Below are 23,897 nucleotides of genomic sequence, written 5' to 3'. Positions count from 1 at the left end.
ACACACAGACACACACACAGGAGTGAAGACATACATGTCAGTGGGATAGGCAGCAGGAGGGAAATTCACGCAGTACCCATTTGAAGCCGACTGGCCTCTGATCATATCATTCAAATACAGCTGCCATCACGATGTGTGACTTCTTTGTGCTTTAAAACAGAATAAATTTGAGCGCAAAACTATGGATGCAGTAAAATAAATGTAGGAGTAAAATGGTAATAAAGGAATACAAATTTAGCAAATCCAAAAGTGTTTGCTGTTGATCTGAATCTTGATCCTGACACATGGATATGAATTCTGAAGTTCATGTGAAAATGGGTTTACACAGTACTTCTTACTTTACATCTTAAGAAAACTTTTGTTTGTTTATTAGCAATTAAATATCTAAGAAGAAAGTGATGTTCTTGGAAGAAAAGAATGATAAGCAGGATGGGGAGGTATTTATTTTAAAATATGTAAACCTCTATGGGAGTTTCTTGGACTTACTTAATTAAAAAAAAAAGTATTTCTTTTTTAAATGTGATCTCATGTCTAAGATCCCATTTTGGCAATTACAAATATAATTACAAATGTAATAACAAATATATTTTATTTTTAATTTAATTATTATTTTGTCCATTCGAATGTGTGAACATATTGTTTTGAAATTGCAGTTAGTTATACAACACAATAATAGCAGCTTTTGGTTGGTAAGCAACCTTTATTCACCCTTCCAGCTGTGATTAAACCTCTTGTATTTCTGACATGAAGCAGTGTGTACTGGCAGTGAGCGGCGCCCTGCAGCTACAGAGGGAGTGAGTACACCATGCTTCAACATGTAGCAGAAAACCAGCAGCTGAATCAACAACAAACCAGCAGAGGGAGCAACATGACATGGGAATGACAGGATGGACAGAGGAAGGAAGGAATCAGGAGGACAGACAGGAAGTGATGGTACCTCGCGGGGGCCAGCTAACTCAGCAAGCGAGCGGCCGCGAGGGGGGGGCGTGCTGCCTTCAGGGCTGCCGTAAAGCTTATGGACATCTGACAGCTTCAGGTACTCCTGAATACCCACATCAAACAGCGGTCAGACAGGACGAGAAGCCATGAGGACAACACTGCAGCTCACTGCTTATTTACAGCATATGAACACACACACACACACACACACACACACACACACACACACACACACACACACACACACACACACACACACACACACACACACACACACACACACACACACACACACACACACACACACACACACACACACACACACACACACACAGCAACACAAAGTGCTCCTCACATAAGACCTCACACTAGAGTTTGCTGTGACAGCCACCAGGGATGCAGTGTTAATAAGAATATGTCCAAATCGTGACCTCCAGTCATCATCGTTTATACAGTATATAAATAGGGCTGCACCGAATAGTTTGAAGCATCAGCCATACCATTATAAATATTCTAAACCGAACAAGTGTTGGTATTTGTGCACGGTTACTCCTCGGGCTCCAACAATTATTTAGAGTGTTTTTACTGATTCCTGCTCTTCACTAACTTCATGTTGCAGTTTTTATTTCTAGTTCCCATGTGACAGAAAAATATTCCGGCTAATTCCAAAATGGACGTGTAAGTCTTTGTGTTGTAACATTATATATCATCTTGAGTGCATTGTTATAAATACTGAATTTCGTTGCACATTGTTCATACAAGTTAAGCCCCTGAACATCACATCGTAGTCCTGAGAGTTACTGTATGGAAGGGTTTATCTTGCTGGACAACTGAGATATGATTGATTCTGACTGACGAGATCCTGCAATTTAAACCTTGAAGAAATCACACCTCTTGACTGCCTGGTGTTGGTAAAACCATACATTCCAGCAGGTGCACTTTGCTTGGTGTTAGCTAATCAGCTTGCCAGTTACAGCTCAAAAACACGGCAGTTTGCTATCCTGGCTCCTAAATGGTGGCATATCTTCTGTCGCAAAGTGAAAACTCATCTGATTCGACTGTACATTAAAAAAATAAAAGCACTCTAAAGAGTCAGCTTAGGCCTTGTCACTAATTCACCAGCTCTTACAATGGTATGACTTGCTGAAGAGAATTTATCTGCCCTTTCCTTGATGTTCGGAGTTTGAATCTCTATGTTATTTGCACTTATTGTAAGTCGCTTTGGATAGAAGCCTTAGCCAAATTAAATCTAATGATTTCCAATAAAGAGTGTGGAAAGTACCAAAAAATAGGTTCCAAAAGGAATATAGGTATCCATCTCCAAGATTCACGGCATGTTTTATTAAAGGAAATATTCTAATCTATATGTATTGTCTTTGAGGGTTTCAAAAACAACATTGTCGATGCAGTTAAAAAACGGTTCGCCCTTCTGCTAGACAAAGCCTCTAATCCAATCTCACTGAAGAAGCTAGATATGTTTTTTCAGGGTGATGACATCTTAAAATACGATGGAAGAGACTTTCAAAGCTTATTTGAAAACTTAAATAGAAGTGATATATAAACAACATTCAGTACAGCCCTATGTATAACCTCTATGAGATATAAGTGTTTGGTTCTGTTCGATAAAGGTTATCTGTGTGCTCATTGAAGTGTCAAAATCATGGGATTTGACGCTTCTTCTACTACACCCCTGGGCTCGAAACAGACCAAACCAATCTTAAACTGAAAGCCGCTGCTCTCAAAACAAGCGACTCGAGTGAAAACGAGTGCAATTACAATGGAAGTGTGACCACGACACTAACAGCAGAGGGGAAAGCGGGGGGGGGGGGGGCTTCATGCAGCGGTCATTAGTCTGGTTACCTCTGTAGGGCTGCTGGGGTACAACTGACAGAGAGGGGAGGGATGTAAGTAGGAAGCAGAGGCTCGACACAGGGAATGCTGGGAGGAGTGGACATCCCCCGACAACAGGTCTGCCTCGCTGATATGGAGCGCATCCTGTTTCAACAATTCGGGAATAAGCCTTTAGTCCCTCCAGAAAACTGATGCGACACAACTTCTGCTCGCCAAAATAAAACAAGGAATGTGTGAATCAGGTTCTGTGGATTGCCCTTCCTCTGTTAAAGGGTAACGTCTGTATTTTTTTCAGCCTATTTATCTTCAACTGTGCGGGGAAACTCTCCACATTTTTTTTAGTAGTATTCGATGACTTTCAATTTCAACGTCACGAATGAAACTTAGGGGGCTAAAACCACTTAATACTGCCTTATTTATAAGCCTGGAACCTGCTGTTACAGGTTTCTACTTTCACATTAAACAAAAGTGTGGCCCAAATTTGTTAATTTATTTGAAAGAGGATATATTCTGTTACTTTTTAGGGTCATACAGTATGTGTATTTTGTGCCTCTACTCTGACATGTTCACATGCTTTAATGTTCAAAAAGCTCTTTATTTTTCTCATACTGCCTGTTCTGCAGCACCTCTTTTCACCCTATGTCTGAAACCAGAGCCCAGTCTGCTCTGATTGGTTAGCTGGCCGGCTCTGTTGTGATGTGTCAAACGCTAAGATAAGACAAGATAATATAATATATACTTTATTATTTGTTCTGTTGTAAGCATGTAAAACTAAGACATGGCCCGGCCGGGAGTGTGTGGGAGAGAAACGTTGGGATTTTAGCCTTTGCAAACCATTTACATGCACCAAAACCTATATAACGCATGACAGGAAAAAGGAAAACCCCAAAAAGCAAAAAAGGGCCCCTCTAAGCTCATTAATAGGGTCCAGGTAAATAATAAAAAACACAGAAGTTACCCTTTAAATCATTAGTATGATTGTTAATGTAGTGACCATTCAATGAGGGGTTTGCTCCACACACTAATCATCAGCAAATAATCCTGACATCAGTCCGATCACACCATTACAACACTCAGATGCAAAAGATTCCAATTCACTGCAAGTTCAAGGGGTCAATGGGGGTGAGGATGGAATCATGAAAACTCCTTTCTGTTTTCAGGCCAGGAGCACAGAGTGTGAGTGTTTGATGGTGGTTACCTCTCTCATGGCAGTGGAGGACTTGGGGAAGCTCTTTCCTCCTGTCAGGCTGTTGTATCTCTTCTCCAGGGCGGACAGCCTCTCCTTCTCCTGCAGCAGAAAGACCCATGTTAGGCACACATATCAGAATTATAAAGATAAAACACAGGCATTTATCTGAACCTTGAAAAAAAAACATTCCATGTGCTCATAATGTTAGTTTTATTTTGCACCTTTTGGAGCATTTGCAGTGTGAGGGTCCGGTCTTTGGCCAACCGCTCGCACTCCTGAGACGCCTGCTGGCCGAGCTGGTTGGCCTGGCTCTCCAGAGCTGACACCTTCTCCTGGAGGAGGCGGAGAGAAAGAAATCTTTAACGCAAGCTGATCTGTGACAGTGTGGCAGGACAGGAACTATGAATGCATGACTACAATGAGTCTGACTTTAAGACCTCTGTGTGGAAGCGCCAGATGTCTTTGGTGGAATTTATAATAGTATTGTTCACAAGAAATACTGAAGACAAACAACAAGCTGTCTCCAGATGTTGCGGCTGCATGGTGAGAGTGGACACTGAATTACTTTTACACAGGATTTTAGATAAAACACTTTTTTTTGTTTAAAGCTTCATAATTCAAAATGATTTTAAATAAAATATAATTCACATTTTTTACCAAATATATTATATAATATAAGAAATGTAAATATATAATTATGAAAACATACAAAAATATGTATATTAATAAAATAAATGTATCATCTTCAAATAATCCACATTTTTATTAGGCATGTGTGCATGAAGAGGGAAATAACTAAGACCACAGGAGCGTAAAAATATAGGATAAATAGAATTATTCCAAGGGACAGACATGAGGGGGGTCCCAGTATGTATGCTACTGTATATCATGTCATCTTAGCAGCCCGCTTTCCAAATAAATGAACCAAAAAATTAACCCCACAGAACTTCAGTGATTGAACAAATTTAACTAAATGGAGGTCAAACCATAATTTAATTCTTAACACTTTTGGTACAAGAATGCAGAAACATTTGCCATTGTTTGCTTCAATCCCTACACCAAAACCCATACAGTACGAAGCATTATATAGCGTGGTTCTAAAGCCTGTCGGGTGTTTCCTCACCTTCCTCTTGGCCACACTGCGATGGTACTCGGCTCTCTCCTGCAGCAGCTGCTGACTCATGGTTTCTCTTTCCTCCTCCAGGCTGCTTTCTCTCTCCAGCTGCTGAAACTCTAAGTCCTCAAACTTTTTGGTTCCCGTTTCCAACGCATCTCCGTCCTGATGGAGGCCCAGGCACAACAACAGTGGTTACATCATCATCATCATTACAGAGAAACTCATTCTCTGTAAATCACTGCTCATTTTAAAAGCCATCCACTATGATCACAGCTTAGTTGCTTAAAGAAAAGCATACTTCGACTTTTTTCACTTAAAATAGTTCCTACGGAAGTTCTGAGAAGCAAATAGGGAATAAATAATTCTGGTGATTATTGTTTTGTCTCCCATTAAACATTTGCCAGGATAACATGTTTAACATTTACATTTTTTTAAAGAGAACTAAGTTTCTTTATTTATAGTTTTAATTTCTTTATGCCTCTTGTGGCCAAACCAAGTATTACAACAATACATGACTTGCCAAACCACTGTTTCCCACCCGTTTTTAAGTCACAAATCCAGAAGAGAAAGAAATGAAGGCTCACCAGTTTTTATTTCTATCTTGCCTCTCAGGAATTACGTTACTTTTGCAGAATAGCTGAAGCTCTTTTTGGGTAACACTACACGCACCGTGCTTAGTCAAGCAGACAGCCATGAAGAACATGCTTCTACTGCAGCAGCCACTTGTGTGTGTGGTTACTACACGTACTGTAATACACATTTCTCACTGGAACCCTTGTGGTTAGGTTATTTAACACTTTTTAACTGCTGTAGAATAAAACAAATATACTTATAAATATTTATCGACAAGTTTATGTTCAGATGCTGTTTCAATTTAGCACCTAAGATTGAAAAGTAGTTGCATACTGGGCCGGAAAGCTACAAAGGAATTTAAATGTGATATTTCAGACTAAGAGGAGAAAATAACTCAGAATTTCTGAGACTAAAGTTGTACGTTTATCAGGAAAAACTCACAGTTTTAAAAAGGGAGACAATATCTTAGAGATGACAAACATATGTAGAAAAAACTTGATGGAGAGTAATAACGTGTTTTGTTCTCTCAAATGTGTTTGATATTTCCCCCAATGCATCCCCCAGGCTGAGCAGTGATGCCCGAATCATATCACAATGTCACAATACTCTCCATGGATCCCCCAAAAATGGCTTCTAAAATGTATTTCCCAATTGATAACAACAGTAAACATTGAAATGCATTCTTGTAAATATTCAACTTAAATCTCAGAAATTCTGTCCTGTTTATTGTAAAGAACTGCAATCAGGACTGTCAAACCCTTTTCCCCAAAACCAAATAAGCAAAACTGCAAAAATGCAGTCTAAAATGAATAAATATCAACTGGTAGAAAAGGTTCATCACTTTTTTTAAACAGCAGCATTCATTGACTTTAGAGAGTCACAGGATGAGAGCGAGGGGAGACACAGAATGGATCTAGTCAGGGCCTATGTTAATCGATTAGTCAGCAGTTATACAAATAATGCGAGCCATGACAAATCACAGAGAGGGGGGGGGGGGGGGGGTGCAGATCAGATTCACACATGCGGTGCAGCACGACTCTATCACATGATGCACATTTTACCAAAATCCATCACCAGCATCTGAGGGGCCCAGGAACCATTAGTTGGCTCCTGTGGACCTGAGGGTTTCAGTAGCATAGAGGTGTGGTGCGGAGGAGGGGACATTCCTGTAGCCCATGGCAACTGCACGTCTGTAAGGGCGCACAGAGTGTGTGTGTATATGTGTGTGTGTGTGTGTGTGTGTGTGTGTGTGTGTGTGTGTGTGTGTGTGTGGTAAACCATATGTAGTGGGCCCCTGCGAAGGGTTAAAGGTCCCTGTAGCACTATGTTTGAGGGCATGTGCTGAGGCCTGGCACATACATGCTGCTCTGAGGCAGAGATACTCGAGAACACAAGCAGGGAGATTAAGTGGGGCTTCAGGCTAAAGTTAGCATGATCGTAATGCCTTCATTCTATGTCATTTAGGCTGATGATGTGATTTAAAAAAAATGAGGGCTGTCAATCTGTATTTTTTTTTAAGATTTTGTCGAGGCAGGTAAAAAAGTGCAGAGCAGACAGACAGAAGTGACACCCGGCAAATTGTCCCAGGTCTGATTCAAACATGAGCACTGGATCGGGCCAGTTCTACCAAGTTAGCAATACGGCACCCTATTAGTAAAAAAATATTTAATCACAATTAATTGCATGACTGTCCATAGTTAACTCGGCATTAGCCCTAAAAAATTAACATTAACTTTCTAGATAAGTCTGCTTTTCGATTATCTTCCCACAATGAAAGAGCTATGCATCAACCAACGAAGTTAAGTTTACCAATGTCTAAAATATAAACTTTGTTCTCAATATTTACGGTTCTTGTATCTTTGTGTCAGTCGGCGTCTGCCTGCCTGTCTGCCTGCCTACTACTAGTATTTCAAATAATACACCACCACAAAGAGTGGTGCAGGAATGAGTCCTAAAATCTGGAAATTACTAAGCCTTATTTTACCAGTTCCGGTTCTCTCATCCCTAAGTCAATGGTTTCGTAAACACGTTGCAACCGTGATGTAGCTTTTACCTCTGGCGATTGCATTTACACTTAAAAAATCTTAAGGTGGTGTTAGTATGTGGAGGTTATCCTGCTCCATAGTGTCTAAGTATAAAGAACGTGTGTTTGCCACAGATCTTTTTTTTTGCAACATTCCTAGGGCAGATGGGGAAATCCCATTGCTATTTGTGGAGTGAGTCCTTTTCAATGCTTCCTTTTCATAGGTTAACATTAAAAAATAAGTATAAATACCTTGTAAATTCCACTTCAATAATTCCAAATCAACCGTTTAATACCAATAATTGTTTCTGTTAGCCAGGCCAAACCACTTGCCGCTTAGTAGAAGCCAACACTGCTAGAACGACCTTTATGGTACTCACTAACTGTTGTGGGAGGGATGGTGTCTGTGCTGATTTATTAGGTACGTAGTTTGTGTGGGGGTGGTCTAGGTGCTTCTGTTGTACTGGTGACCCACCCTTTTTAGCTGTTCCTGCAACTGTTCCCTCAGGGACTCGGGACAGTTATGAAGCTGGTTCTCCAACTCAGCGTAGCCCTCCTGGAGGCTCTGCAGGGCCCGGCGCTCGGCCTCAACATTAGCCCTCTCCTAGAAAGACACAACACACACCCACACACAGGATGGATGGACAGGGGGGAGAGAAAGAGAGAGACACTGCTCAAAAATCACGCCATGCAAATAAAAAAGCTGTAGGGTGTTAGCAAGCAGACTTGTCTGGACAGATTTTAAGGACTTGGCAGGGCGCAGGAAGTAAGTGCTGGTCTGTCAGGATGTAAGCAGTCTGGGGTCCACAAATGGTATTTGGTCTTCAAATAGTCAGAACAGATCATTCCAACTCTCAAACGTGTTCAAATACAATTCAATTATTACAAACATTTTTCGTACATAGCTTGACTTGGCTTGAAGTGTCTCCTGTCACTGTGAGATTTATCGGCTGTGGATGCCCTGAAAATAACATAATGTATATATTCTCTAACAATTATAACATAAATAGGTTGCGAGAAAATTGGTCTATAATTTACTTGACATTTATTGGCACCAGAACAGTTTTTAAATCATGTGATAAACCATGCAATGTCTGAAAGTCTAAGCAGTTAAAGCACAGAGACATTATGTCTCTTCGGTGCTAAATATATGGAAGCCCTGAGAGGCAAAAGACAAGAAAAAAATTCTGATGATCCATTTTTGAAGTCTGATGTATACACTACTCTCCTGTGTTTATGACAGCTGAAAATAAGGATGGTCATAAGTTACCATTTTTTCATCAGGTCATATATTTGTTTTGCTATGATATTTATGTAATCAAGTGTGTTGTCGTTGTAATACTCGTGTTGGCCACAAAAAGCTGAAGAAGAAGGAATCTTTAATAGTTCCACAGAGGGGAACTTCACATTCTGCATTTGACCTATCCCTTGTATTAGGAGCGCTGGGCTGCCATTATGCACGGCGCCCGGGGAGCAGAGTAGGGAACGGTGCCTTGCTCAGGGACACCTCGGTGGCACTTCAGGGACTCGAAAAGACCAAGTGCCACCACCGCCCTAAAGTTCACACTACCATTTTCAAAATAGCACTATAGTATTTATTATTTTTTGTTCCAGGAAAGTTTTATTTCCTCCATGCACAAAATCAAGGTATATGTATTGTGAGTTAGCGTGTTACATTAAATTACTAGCAAAAGAAAATACATTTCACTAATGGAAACAGGTTATTTTTTAAGAAACCTCAGGCATGTATACACAGGAGAATAAACAACGTAGTCTCTACTCAGAAAATGGATCACATGTTTTTTTTCTCATGGCTTCCATATGTTTCAGTTTCGCGCTCTGGGATACCATCTTCATATTGATGTATTGTAAGTAAGAAGGTCTAGCAGGACTGACAAGAGTTCCATCTTCAGAGATGAGGGTTAACTCAAGTGAAGCTTTCAGCAGTTCTAAGCAACACTTTTTTTTTTTGTTCCACAATAGCAAAAATATTATTATCAATAATAAAATAGGCAGCATTTTGACAAGTCGAATCAAATGTAGATACAAATTTCCCACAGAATATATCTTGTCATCTTAGAAATGAACAAATCTTAACATACCCGAAGCACAAAATCACAATGTAGAAAAACAACATTTCACCTCTTTTGAACTCTATCTGACCTTCAACGGGATTTTTGGGCAACAAACGAAAATCTTAGTTTTTTAAAAAGTTTAAAACAACAATTTCTATCTTGCTAGAGTTAAATGTGGTGGGTTGCATGTAAACAGAAGAGGAACCCCTCCTAAAACCACTGAAGAGAACATGCTAGTAGTTTAATCTGTCTACTACTGAAACACTTTACTCAAAGTGTCTTTCAGAATCCGTGCACTACAGAGCCCAGCAGCCTTTAGAGGGCAGGTTTCCTGACCAACAGAGTCTGTCATGCAGACATGGAGGAAACAGGTGAGCACAGTGTGTGAGAGTAACTGTGAGTGATTAAGCAGCAGAGTGAGGATTAGGGGTTATTGGAGGTCAGTTAGTTAGCGGAGTCCAGCTAAGGAGATGTAAGATGACCTGAGGGCAAACCTTTAGGGTGAAAAAACATGCAAGAAAAATCCCCAAAAGGTAAATCCAATCCTTTTTTCAGCCCTTTCTAAGGTGGAGTTGACTGTACCAAGCATTCCTGAGGGGAAGAATTGAATAGATCACCCCAGACAGGAATTCTAACTAGTGTAGGACAACAGTGACAAACCAGTAGAGTTCAGAGAAGTTAAGGAGACTGTAGGAGCACATTTTTGTAGCCCTATTTGAATCATGAGCACTGGAAAGTAATTGGCAGAATCCAGCATTTAAAATGTGAGCCGTGTATCCACTGCTCTCCGTACCTTGTCTTTCTCCCTCTGGATGGCGCTCTCCAGCTCGTCCAGCTTGCGCTGCAGCTGCGTGATGACGTCTGTTTCGGCCTCCATCTGGTCGAGCTCCGCCTGTCTCTCGCCCTGCAGCAGGGCCCGCTCCATCTCCGCCTTGAGGAGGGGACAACATAAACTCAGTGTTACCAGTGAGCGGTGAGTAAAAGGACTGTTCTGAACCTTGTGACTAAAATATTATGATATTACCTGATCAATACTAAAGAATAAATGTGAGCGCAGCGTAAGTGTTTGAGCTGATAGGGGTGGAGCTGTTACAAACTACTTTATAGAAAGATCTGGGACACAAATCTGTTTTCATATTTTGGCAAGTATTGGATCATTTCAACATCACAATTAAAGCATGTGACAAGTTTAAAGGTAAAATAATCTCTACTTGGTGGAGTTGTTTACAATGTATAGACCTCTGAAATGGGCCCCCAAACATAAATTGTTTTTTCGGGCAGCCAGGGCCTTTAATGAAGAGACACGGTTAAAGGGGGCGACATCAGGGATGACTCGCAGTAGAATGATCCAAGGCAGGGTACTCCGCACACTGAACCTCAGTTTACAGGTAGCCAAATTTACCAATTGATCTATACGGGGGCCCAATTGTTTCAAATCTTTATCTGTAAAGAAAAATAGCTGCCAAATATGGAATCATCCTGAGCTTCAGCGTTAGGCCCCTAGTGAGTAACTGAGGCACAGTGTAATGATGCTGTGGAAACATTCTCTTCTATACTGTAGTCGGGTAGGGTTCAGACTGAAATTAACAACAATCTGTTTCAGCCCGCTGTTGTACCTCTTGTTTGGACTCCTGGACTTGTTGCTCCAGCTCCGTAAACCGGCCTTTGAGCTCATCGATCCGAGAAAGAACTCGAACCCTCTCATCTTCAAGGTAACCGAGCTCCAGACGACCCGAACCCGACGAGTCCTCGTGCTGCAGGGACAGAGAACAGTGCCATTTAGAGAAATGAAGGGAAGCTATTAGAGGATAAGTTATAGCCAATTCAAACCAGATAATGCCACATTACAGCAAAGTGCATTGCCAAATAAAATGGCATTCATTAAAAGCCTTACTCGTCACAACAAACACAGCAAGAGAGAAAAAGACATAATGCGATAGATCTGAGAGGTTCATGCAGGAGGCACCGTAATGACAGGCTACTAATTACTTAAGATGTCTTTAAGACCGTCTCAAACAGTCTCAAAAGCAAATAAATAGGAATAAGATAGAGATTAAGTAGCTGACTTTAGTTGTGTATCACTGATGTATTCTTTTGAAATATTTTCCATAGAGTAAAGTACTGTTCAATCAGTCACCTTAATGTTTTAGCCAACATTTTTAGGTTATGTAAAGCCAATATAAACGTATAACCTTTAGTTATTGGCTGATATTGTTTGAACACATGGTAAGAATAGCACGAAAAAAAAGGCGTTAATGATGAAGGCGTTTCTTTGTGCTTTACAATAAGAAAACTATGACTTCCTGAATTTGGATGGATTATTTTTAGAAAGCTACATAAATCACCAACTGCTCACTGTAAAAATGGGGATAGCTAAACATTACATTTGTTTAGCTATCCCCATTTATAAAACACAATAGACAGAAAATATACAAAGGAACATTTTTACTTCTTGTGTTTGTATGAATATTTTTAGTTATTTTATCTTTTATTGGATATTTTACTTTTCTTATGTTTCTATAAAGATCTTCATTGAATTTTATTTTAGTTTTTTTATTGGAATTTCTTATCTAACTTTTTTTTACATTAAAAAAATGATTTCATTCTAAAATGGAGCCGTAACAAAATCGATTTCCCCCCAGGATAAAAACAAGTATTATGATTATTATTAAACCTACATATATTCAGATGCATTGGCTTAAATGACTTATGTACACTCTGTTAAATGTAATCGTTCTTTTTCCTCTTTTTGAAGCATTCACTTTAAGCACCACTGATGAAGCAAAGCCAGGCACATTATTAGCACATGCTGGTTCCACAGCGGCATGCAGAGAGCGTCTTATGAAGGAGCGTCCCCTCTGACCTGTCGGTCCCCATTGTGCAGTGCTGCGCTGAGAGCAGGAGACGTCCTCACCTCCTGATGCGTGCTCTCTGTGCTGCTGCACTCCTCCTTCAGGTTCTCCTCGTCGCTCTCCCTCTGTCTCTGCAGCATGCGCAGCGTGGCCGGGGACGGCGTCCCTCCGAGGAGGTTCTCCTGGGACAGCATCCGCCCAGAGCAGTCCATCAGCGCCCCGGGGAAACTCGTCCTCCCCAGGCCCGGCGGATCCAGCTCGCTGCTCTCTCCTTTGTTGTACTCGGCGCAGAGGTTCAGGATGGTCTCCAGTCGCTGTCTCTCCTGTGACAAAAAAATATACACTCGATTAAAAAGGGACTTCAGTTAAGGGTTTTCACAAATATCAGCAACAGATTGGTTCAGAAGAAACATTGTCACTTACTTTAAAGAGGACTTATTCTGCTTTTTGGGTTGTGCTTTTTTATGTAGTCTGTATGTTTGTATGCATGTAAATGGAATACAAAAGGCTTGAATCCCAAAGTTCCCTCCAGAGAGACTTTTTCTCCCACACACTCCCCTTCCTGCCTGAAACACCTATTTTGGACTCCTTTTCTACTTCCAAAACACAGTGACATCACTATGTAACACTAGCACTCCTATAAGCTAGAGCTCAGACACATTGCACTGAAAAATGCCAATGGGGAGCTGATTTATGACTCGCTGTACTCATTTCTTTAATAAAAGGAGTTATATTAGCTTTTATATCTTAACACACTGATATTAATGTTAGCAAAGATACATTCGATAACATCTGGCTGTGGCTGGGAATAGAGTATGTCCCTTCGTTTTCATTTCCTGTGGGTGTGCAGGGTGGCAGGGCAGAGCCGCTGATGACAATCTGAAGACGACTCGACAGGGGAGGAGAAAGAAGGCCTGATGCCAATAGAAACATGTTTTATTCTTAATATATTCTGGCAGGTGAAACCCTTTTTATCCCAGGTCACTTTTATATGTTACTTTTTTTAATCTGTGGAAACACAATAATGTCAGTATACAATAAAACCAGTGATTCAACAGGATAAAAACAGTAAAATATGCCACCAAGTCTCTTTATAGCAGACATGAAGTTTGTCATGACTTCTCTCCCCCCTGAAACAACACAGCAGCCCACAGTCCTCCCCCCGGACCCTGAACGGGAGTCAGATATGTGTCTGGTTGTCCAGCTGTCACTATGAGGGGTCAGCCCACCTATGGGGGGCCAACAGGCCGGACTGTTCATGTCAGCTGCTGTCTGCTGCTGTAGCCCTGTGCTGCAGACACAGCGTCTGTCAGGTCTGAACAGCACTGAAGAGCCTCAAAGGCACAGGATCGCTATATGTTATATAAAGTAAAGAAAGTGGAGGAAATGAACTTAAGTCAGGTCCTTTACCTACCTTTTAGGTAATGGCAATGTCTTGCTTGTTGATGTGGTTTTTCACCCATATACTGAGGAAGACTTATTCAATAACAGCTAGTGAGCGGACCATGCGTTAACACTTTACATGTCCACTTTTTAGAGCCGTATGTAGATGGAAACCAATTTTGAAAATACCACATTTTTATATTTAAGTGTTAAAGATGTGGAGTGTTATTCTTTAACTTCTATCCCAAAACATAAGATTTCATGAATTTCAACATCAGATTCTGCATTTGTTTTTGGTCACTTTAACCCCACGTGGCAATTATCAGATTCTATTGCTGTAGTGTGACTACAGAGGAAGTTAAAAAGAAAAACTATGAAGTAAGTCATCTTATATTGTCAGGTACACATCATTATTTATCTAAAGTTAGCTAACTTTGGATGTTAGCTTAAAAGATATCGCTGAGCAACAGATTATTTTATTTTGTCTGAGCTGCATTTAAAAGTGCTATTTCCTCTTTTAAAATGTATTGAGTCTAAGATTGATGTTTTAATGAAGAATGCCAGACATTTCTAATTTTAAAAATATAAAGTAACCGTTTGATATTATGTCAAAGAAGTCTACGAATTGTGTCACAGAGAGTGAGTATGATGAAATTTGAACCAAAAATATAATTGATCTTGTTTTAAAAGGGGGTTTGGAGCAGAGGAAGCACTGTTCTACTTTGTGCTCTTGAGCTCCAGTTCAGACCCAATCTGTTTCCTGCCGCGTAGGAACACTTGGCAGCAAAATAAATGCCCTGGTGTATCTTGTCCCTGCAGGAGCAGAGCCTCCCACTGTGGGAGCATCTGCATGATTAGGAGCTACAGCCCCACCATTAGCTGCAACCTGTAATCTGTTAGCTTTTAACTGAGTGGGCGGGAGTAAAAGACCCCTTTCGGCTGTGTAACAGTGCTGTACATTTTCAACAGAAAAGAGTCAAACTTCAAACATCTTCTGGCAGGTCTACAACTACTCATGAGTCCTCCTACTCAAGATCTGCTTGAACCTACAGATTAGACCACTCAGCGCTCTGACGCCCCGTTAGGTTTTTTTTGGGAAAGGTGATTGAAAGCCGGAGCTATCACTGCCTCGTTTCATTGCCAGACAGCCTTCAGGCTACCAAACCTGTATGAGGGATGAGTAGCAGGATCACAGTCTGAATCCTTACCATTAAATGTGTTATGGCCTCAACATAAAATCAACTTGACACAAAATCATATATGCAAACTGTGCTCAATTCATACTCCTTATCAGCTGCAGGTTGACAGTTTTGTGTGAATCCTATATTTTCTGCGGATTCTCAAGTGGGACTTTTAAATGCCAGACACATTTTTAAGATCATAGGTTGTTTTCCAGAAGCACTGAAACTTTGAATTACTACATTTCTAGATGTCTCTGTATATAACAAGTCCCTCAGGGCTACGAGAGCAGCCTGGGAAAAACAAGGTTGTACGCCAGTGTGCTAATCCAAACTTTTTTACTAGGTGCCAAGCTTTGTGGCCTACAAACAGTGAGGTTTGGTCTTGAACAACATACTTCTACATTGTTAAATGCCAATACAGGCCTCCTATTTTCACCCTATTGAATGACTGAGTAATAGTTTCCTAAATAGCTTCTTACTTAACCGTTAATCCAACCAAACCAAAAATCTGTAATCATAACTTCACTTGGATCTGGGAATATAGAACAAACCTGCGGGTTTACTCACTCTCATGATGATCACTGGGAGCTCAAAACTTGAAATGAAGCACACGCTCAAGCCCAGACAGCTTGGCAATAAGACAGATGAACAAATAGAGGCTTTTAAAAGGCTGTACCACCACCCCCACTCTGTGACAGCACCTTAACAACAAACCCCCCCCTCATCCCCTGAATGACAGAGCTCCATGGCAACATTCAATCACCTGCTGTTAGGAGGAGCTCCACACAACACAACCAATGATTTCATATTGATTCTCATTGTTGCGGTCTTCATTGAGAGAATGTGGCAGGTGTGCATATTGAGAAACTGCTTCATTTACGAAAGCTAATAAAACAGATTTCAAATGTGCGCTGGTGCTAAGTAGGCTAGCACGTATATATCCAAGTCGTTTGGGAAATTCATAAGGGCATTTGTAACGCTTATAAGGGAAAATGTATTTGATAGAAATGATATTCTTAATACATGCAACAATAATGTAGTAAATTGCCACAAACATAGCATTTTTTTTGTTTGTACTACTTGTTCCTAGTTGTAATTTGAAAGCTAGCTTGCTAACTAGCTAACAACGAATTGGGACAATTTCTTTAAAATTATGCTAACGGTAATAATGTAGAGACTAGATTCTCAACTTTTTGATAGTAATTAGCCTTTAATCCTAATCTTGCAAGTTTAAACTTCAGTTTAAGTCAAACCCCCTGGAGTCCTGATGTTAAATTGCCCAACTAACAGGATAAATAAACATGTTAGTATACTGGTACATAACGATTTTGGTGTCTTGTTACATTATGAAAATATATCAAGGCCTTAAGTTATACATAGCCTTAATAGGGCATGGCTGTTCATTTTTTTCCGAGTAAGAAAATAAGTTGTTGTCTCCCAACTAGCCAAACCTAGCATCAAGTAATATCATAGTTAGCATGAATTACAATTGAACCTTAGCTAGCTAGCGTTAGTTGCTTACTAAACATTCAGCATGTTGTGGCCCGCCGGGTCCCTCATCCCCACCTTTCCCCTCTCGTCCAAATATGGTCAATTTTTAAGTCTTTAAAAAAACAAAACATAATGACAACAGTGAAAATGCCAAACTCAAGGCTGAAAAAAAGGTAGGCTAGTCCACACACAAACAGATGACTTCATAGTGACTTTGTCTACCTCTTTTATACCATCATTGTTTCTTATTCCTTTTTGGAGCATGCCAGATGAATTTTCATGTGTGGTTGTTTCGAGAGTGTTATTATCCACTTTATCGTCAAATACATTGTTTTTATCTAAGGAAGCTGATCTGTATCTGTTATCAGTTGAAACAGCCTAAATGAACTCTGCTGTGTCACCGGGGCCTAAAGAGAAAAGCCAAGTCACAAGTCTGAAACCACCAACAATGTGATACACACACAAAGCTTAGTTTAGCCATGTTTGCTAAACGTCTCCTGAAAAGCAGTGCAGTCATACGCTGTAGTAATATCAAATAACACAGACACAAACTTTGATGTTAGCAGCAGCTGCTGTAAATCCCACATGAGTTTTTATTAAGAGCCTCATTGCAGGGTGAAAGTGCTCCAGCCTCAGTGTCTATCAGAGGCGAGAGGTCCATACTTCCAGACAACCGTGAGGTTTTGGAGGAATGCCTGATTGCCAGAGTTCTCAGAGCTCCAGCCTGCATCCGCCCCCAGACACTGGCTCACACATTCCTCAGGCCTCCACCGCTCACCTAGTGGGTGGCGCTCAGGACAACTGGGTGCAATAAAGACAAATGGAGCGGGTGATGTTTCTTTCTTAATATATGGCTATTCAAAGCCCGAAAGAAAATATCTCACGGCTCATAATACACTCTGCCAGTTTTACCTAAAATCGGCCCATTAATTATTTGTAATCCAGCAGAAAAACTGACCAACAAACCAAACCAGGTCACAACTTTAACTGTATTCAGTACAATTATTTCATTGCTAAAAAAATTCTGACTGTAATTAGATAGATGGATAGATACTTTATTGATCCGAATTTGGGAAATTCTTTGTTTAATAATACTGTAAAACAAACCAATAACTCAACTCAAAAGTATGAAATCTAGCCCAAACTGTTTTTTTTAATTAAACGACTCAAAAACGGTAATGACTTCAGTTAATGGCACATTTCATGTTTCATGATTCTCGAGACAGTTTCTTAAAAAGGGGTCTTAAACTTTCTCAGGTTAACTTGGGCAAGTTCAACATATGCGAACACCTTGCTGAATGTGAAATGGAAATAAGAAGATTCAATGCTCAAAATGACCAAAGATAGAAATAGAAATCAAGAGAAGTTACATTAAGGATATGGATTTCCTATAAGTAATGATTCCATCTCATGTACTGAAGACAGTATTTCTGACGTGACATCCCATTTTGTCAGTTTTCCATCTCTAAGTCAGTACGTTCTCATCATTTTACTCTTAACTTTCCTTATTTTCATCCTCGCAGCAGTCAGCATCTCTTCCTAATGTCTCCCCCTCTCCCCAGGGAGTCAGCGTCTCCTGTTTTCTCTCATGCCCTTTAAAGTTTCTCCCTCCTCTTCCCCTTCTCCTCCCGAGCACCCTGGGGCCATTCCCTGCCTGTGTAACTCAGATCAGAGCAGCTACTTCATAAATGTACAGCCGTATTTTCTTCACCTACGTCACAGGCATAAACAAAGACCTCACGCGCATAGAGTAAACCGGGGAAAGTCCAACAAAGCCATATTCTCTACATATATCTGCAGGGGCGGTGTAACAGTCTGCAAAACAAATCCCATTCATGATCAGACTCTGATCCTTAGAGGGTTTTTTGGGTCCCAGAGGGAGGAACAAACAGATGAACCTAACAAGAGATTTTTTTTCTGCTGCTGCTTTTATTTTCTCCTCCCCCTGTGGAACACATGAGCATCAAGCCTGGCAGAGGGAATAGGACAAGCCGGCTCTCCGCGAACCTCTCTGAATAATAAGCTGCTGGTCCTCCGCGTTGATGTCACTGGGACTGATCTCACGATGAAACTGTGGAGTTGTTGCTTCCCGGAGGAGGGCGGCTGGCATTTAAACCGCTGAAGCTTCCTCTTCAACTAGGATCCAAGCCCTGGAGGTGTCTCTCAAAGTGGCGACTGGGGTTCCAATTATCATGTCAAACACTTCCAGCGTAAAAATAAAAACATCAAAGACGAGATACAGTGATTAAAGGCTGCGGTTGTATTTGCACGTTCCCCAAAACACTGCTGCCGATAATAAGAAGGCTTGATTATTGTCAATAGACTGAGATAAGAGCGAGTCGGCAAGAACTGCAGTCGGTTGCATCAGCTTTGTTAAGTTAAACTATTTGCTGTGCACAAGAAATTATGAGATTAAATGTCCATAAGCAGCTGGTTGGTGCAGTTGTGCATACTTTACTGTATATCCATGAGTGTTTGGCCAGAGGAGATTTATACAGCCCAAGTAAACAGCAGTACCGAGCAAACATTCGTCCAGCTGTCAAACGGGGAGATGCACACAGCGCCTGGAGCTCAGCAGCCACGTTACTAGGAGTTCTATGTAAACTGTGAGCTTTTATGGTGGAAAAAAATACTACAAAAAGGTTGTTCTTGTAAATCTGTTATGGCAACTTGTAGTATTCTGAAACTGTTTGAAGTTTCTGTAACTACATAGCAGGAGTTCTTCAACAGCATCTTGTGTTATTCATTCGTCCAAATCAGTCAACGTTTCCAACACCTAAAATATTCATCAAGAAACGACCTATGTAACCATGCTAGCTGCTTTGCGAGGCTGATGTAGCGTGAAATCCCAGAACCCTCGTACAAAGTCAGTTATGGAGACACTGAATCTCCAAAGTGTTCATGGCGAGCGAGGGGTCGATGACGTTGATGACGTTTATTGATGCTTGTGTGAAAACAAAGACCCAAGTGTGAAGAAGAAGGGTCATTTAAACAAAGACGCCAACGAAAAAGTTGAAATGAAGTGAAAGATTCATGACACTTTCGTGTGATGCCAACATTTTTGGACAAATGTAAGGAACGACAACAGTTCGAGACAGCTACATGTCTGTGGTTTAATCGGTGTAATGTTGTGCCTCCTGCAAGCTCTACCTAGGTAAACCCCTGGTCAAACCAAACAGATTCAGATTTGATCCTAGTTCATTTGAGAAAAAAAGGGTATGTTCAGAAAGTAAAAATGACCATGGTCAAACTCTTAGTTTAGCTTGTTAACATGCAACATCAAAACAGATTGGGATCACAACGTGAAGGTGGAGTCAGCGATTCTGAAGGAACAAACACATACCACCTCCACATTTACCACCATTCTCAGTGCCAAGGCCTTTCTCTCCAAACAGGCCTTTCCCCTGTACAGTTCACAAGCCTTAACCCCCCCCCCCCCCCCCCCCCTATAGTTGGTCTTGAACCGTGTTTCCTTCCCATTTAGTGCATGCAAACACTTGATTTGTTTGTTATCGCGCACATCGGACAGGTAGTAGACGTGGAGATATCTGTTGAACTAGACAAAAAAAGTGCTGGATAAAAACTGCTGAATGCACCTTTAAGTTTCTTCTTGTTATAAAACAAAATTCTGGATGCTTCCACTAAAACGACTTCCATCCATTGCTGGAAGGACTCTCTGGCCTCTTGACACCGCTCTTCAATTACCCCAATCTTTGATACATCAATCTGGCATTTAAGTTGTGACTTATTGTCTGATGAATCTTTAACAAAAAGTGTCCCACAAAATGTCTCAAGATGACAAGAACTGTCTATGGCAAAATGTATCCTTCTGGGATTTTTTTAGCTGAACATTTGTTACAGACTGCAGGATTCTGATTCACTTAAGTTACGTCACTTTTGAATTCCCCTACGAAGCAAGTTAATACATGCCCCTCAGGTTTGAAACTTCCACACACTACAGATTAAGTTATTACCCCTGCCTAATGTCAATACATTAACATATATCTCAAGCTCGACGGGCACAGTGAAGCAGTGTGAAGGCCTGAAAGCTCCCCTTTGTTCAAATCTGACCCAAGCAGCAGTCAGCCTTTCCAAACACTGTGTATCTTATCCAAATCAGAACCATCACAGGAACATCCTTGGTCTCTTTAAATCCAGTCGGAGAGAGACAGAGTTTGTTAATATGAGCAGCGGCATCAGTTACCTTCATGAGGGCTGCCACGCTGTTGAGAAAGAGCGGCTTGTCTTTAGCCAGGGCCAGCAGATAGAGCTGCTCCCTGCTCTCACCTCGGCTTAGCGCCGGGACAGTCCTGCTGCCAGCCAGCACATGATACCGGTCCATGACACACACACACACACGCACACAAACATACAGACACACTCAGACACTGGGGATCTCCAGCACTGTAGCGTTGTTGCTCTCTATGTCTCCACACCGCTCCTCTTGACTGTAAAGTGATTGAACAACCGGCTATGCTACTTCGGGACGGATGGAGACCAGCCCCCGACCCCCTCCCCTTACCAAGTCTTGTGAGAGGAGGTGAGGGATCTGTGTGAACAGGGGCGGAGTTACAGATATTTAGGAACTTCCTCGAGTGGGAGGCAGCTTGTCGTTTGTTTCTAAGAAAAGCAGAGGGGCTTCACACAATCTTTGTTAAAATAGCCTAACGGATTAAATAATAACAAATAATTTCACTTTTTATAAACAGGTCTGCAACATGCAATACTTCCTCATAATTTCACTCCTAGTAATTATTTCTCTTTTGCTTGGTCAGTAATGCAGAAAATAAGGGCAACTCCTTGAAGTGCTTTGCGTGATGTATACAAATAAAACCTATAAAGAACTACAGACAATCATATTTAAGTGAACCATATCAGGGGTTTCTAGGAGTCAGTGTGGCGATACATAACAAGGAGGAGGCCATGGGAAAATGTGCTACTTACCAACCCTAATAATAACTCTAAGCTGTCAAAATTAATTTTGACAGGAATCCAGCTTAAGTGGTCAGAAACACTTAAAAACGGGAAACAACATCTCTATTATGAATTATAATAGTTATTCCCATGGCATGGGAAAGATCAATCCATATTAGTGAACTCGATTTTCCCTCTCATGACCAGATTTCAGAGGGAGTTTCTCTCAAACTTGTGATGTCTTAAAGTATGAAGTCTGAAGCTGCTTCATCAACAATGAATGGAAGGCTGATTTATTTTTTATACACAAAGGATTGTTATTGTTTTCTAGTGTACTTAATTGTGAAACGGAGAAATCCAGGCCTATTCAGAACAGTATTTACACAATACATTTTCTATGGAGCCACTTCAAACGTGACTCTTGATGATTTCACACATTTGATTTATGGCTTTCTACGTTTCTTTATTTTTATTGTGGATGTTTGCTAATATTTTGGACGGTCTTATTCTATAGGAATCATATATATGAATTGAAAAAATGGGCATAGTTCCCCTTTAAGGTGAATTTTTCTTTGGATTACTGCAGCGCATATTTTTGATATTGTCATTATATCTTTCAAAGGAATTACAGTAATTGATAAATGATGAACAGAAATGTCTTCATTACCTATTCTATTCTATTCTGATCATTCTGATCTTTTTTATGGACAAATGCCAAACAATCTCTGGATCTTGCTTCTCCCATTTCTTTGTGTTATAGAAAATAAAATATCTAAATGCTTCGGCCAGCTTCTGTATTCGAGTTATTTTTCTGCTACTGCTAAGATTTTTGGTTCTTTCACTCTAAGAACATTACACAGGTAGACAACCCCCTCTAGTGGTGAGGTCACAACACAGTCATGAAATGATCATAGTGTTTACAATGTCACTCTGCTGTTTATTCTCTCACGATCAATTTAGCATCATGGAGAGAATGAAGTCTGACCTGCATCAGTGACCCGTCATTATCTGTCATTGTTTTCACTGCAGGAAATCCAAACAGGGCATATTTGTTGATGTTGTCTCAAGACTGGATTACTGCAGCTGTCCTTTGGATGGGCTTTTTATCACTGTCCCAGATTTAGTCACCTCAACTGTCTTACGCAGTACCTGCCTAACGATGCGTGCACATCGGCAGGTTGATCCCTAGTATTTACATTTATATTTGTACTATTTTCATGCAAAAAAGACAATTCCCAACTCTGTCAAAACTTTCATTTAACAATTTTAAAGCTACATGTTCTGATTCTAAGTACTATTTTGACATACTTGACACATTTTAATTGAGTATTTCCATTTTATGCCACAAATAATTCTACACATTTTGGATGCATTTAAAAAACATTTTACTGCATTTACTATTGCTCTTTTCACCTCCTGTCTGAAATAAAAAGCCCAGTCTGCTCTGATTGATTAGCTGGTTGTGTGATTGGTCAAACGCTTAGAGTTGTCCCGACCCTTAGCCTATCCCGTACAATGTGTTGGAGCTCTAGCCAATAGAAGCGTGAGTGTTACATAGTGATGTCAATATGTCCTGGAAGTAAACAAAGGAGTCCCATGGAGGAGTTTCAGGCAGGGGGGCGGGGAGTGTGAGTCTCTGGAGGGAACCTTACACACACACTAGAGAAAAGGGGAAAGCCCAGAACGCATAATAGGACCTCTTTAAGTGCTTCCTCACACTGACAGTGTACAGTGTAGGTGCAGGATATATTTGGCAGACTAGGTGGGCAGATCTCGTCCCCCGGTAGCTGCTGGATATTTTGGGTCGTTGCTGGTGTTCTGTTCGACAGTGTGAGAGTATATTTAGTTTGTCGTTCCTTTTGGACGATGCCAACAATGCAGGAGAGACATTTCACCATGTCACGTACAGCCAGTGACGGAAGAAGTAGTAAGTATTGGCATCAAAGTATACTTAAAGTACCAAAAGTAAAAGTACTTGATATGCAAAACTGTGTCATGATTATTGATGCATCAATGTTGTCCTCACAGCTGGTAAAGATGGAGCTCATTTTAAATACTTTGTATAGTCCTTCAGGGAACTTTCACCAACAACTATACATCAATGTGTATTTATTAGATGATTTCAATGTTGTTTTATGTAATAATCTGTATTTGGAAAGTAAATAAAGCTGTCAGATAAATGCAGAGGAGTGAAATGTAAAACATATAAAATACCTCAAAATCCCACCACTGAGTACAGCAGACATCTGTGTCACAAATACAGAGTACAAGGCATCCTGAGAGCACAGACCCTGACAAGGATATTTACC

The 23,897-nt window shown here is 40.7% G+C and overlaps 1 protein-coding gene across 10 annotated transcripts in view; it reads right to left on the bottom strand.

Annotated features, from left to right (window-relative positions):
- The window catches only part of phldb1b (pleckstrin homology-like domain, family B, member 1b), a 117,332-nt gene that overhangs the window by 17,881 nt on the left and 75,554 nt on the right, over positions 1 to 23,897 (bottom strand). For 7 of the 10 annotated variants that reach the window (XM_063907753.1, XM_063907752.1, XM_063907756.1 and 4 more), the window contains 7 exons: positions 12,631 to 12,942; positions 11,384 to 11,521; positions 10,561 to 10,698; positions 8,168 to 8,296; positions 5,103 to 5,258; positions 4,201 to 4,311; positions 3,989 to 4,078 (listed from right to left, as the gene is read on the bottom strand). In XM_063907753.1, coding sequence (XP_063763823.1) covers positions 3,989 to 4,078; positions 4,201 to 4,311; positions 5,103 to 5,258; positions 8,168 to 8,296; positions 10,561 to 10,698; positions 11,384 to 11,521; positions 12,631 to 12,942 — 1,074 coding nt within the window. The remainder of the gene's footprint in view (positions 1 to 3,988; positions 4,079 to 4,200; positions 4,312 to 5,102; positions 5,259 to 8,167; positions 8,297 to 10,560; positions 10,699 to 11,383; positions 11,522 to 12,630; positions 12,943 to 23,897) is intronic. The other 3 variants (XM_063907755.1, XM_063907757.1, XM_063907758.1) reach the window with 3 other exon arrangements.

The sequence above is a fragment of the Eleginops maclovinus genome, chromosome 18, assembly GCF_036324505.1.
Source record: "Eleginops maclovinus isolate JMC-PN-2008 ecotype Puerto Natales chromosome 18, JC_Emac_rtc_rv5, whole genome shotgun sequence".
Classification (NCBI taxonomy): domain Eukaryota; kingdom Metazoa; phylum Chordata; class Actinopteri; order Perciformes; family Eleginopidae; genus Eleginops; species Eleginops maclovinus.
This window is presented reverse-complemented; position numbering and strand designations above follow the sequence as displayed.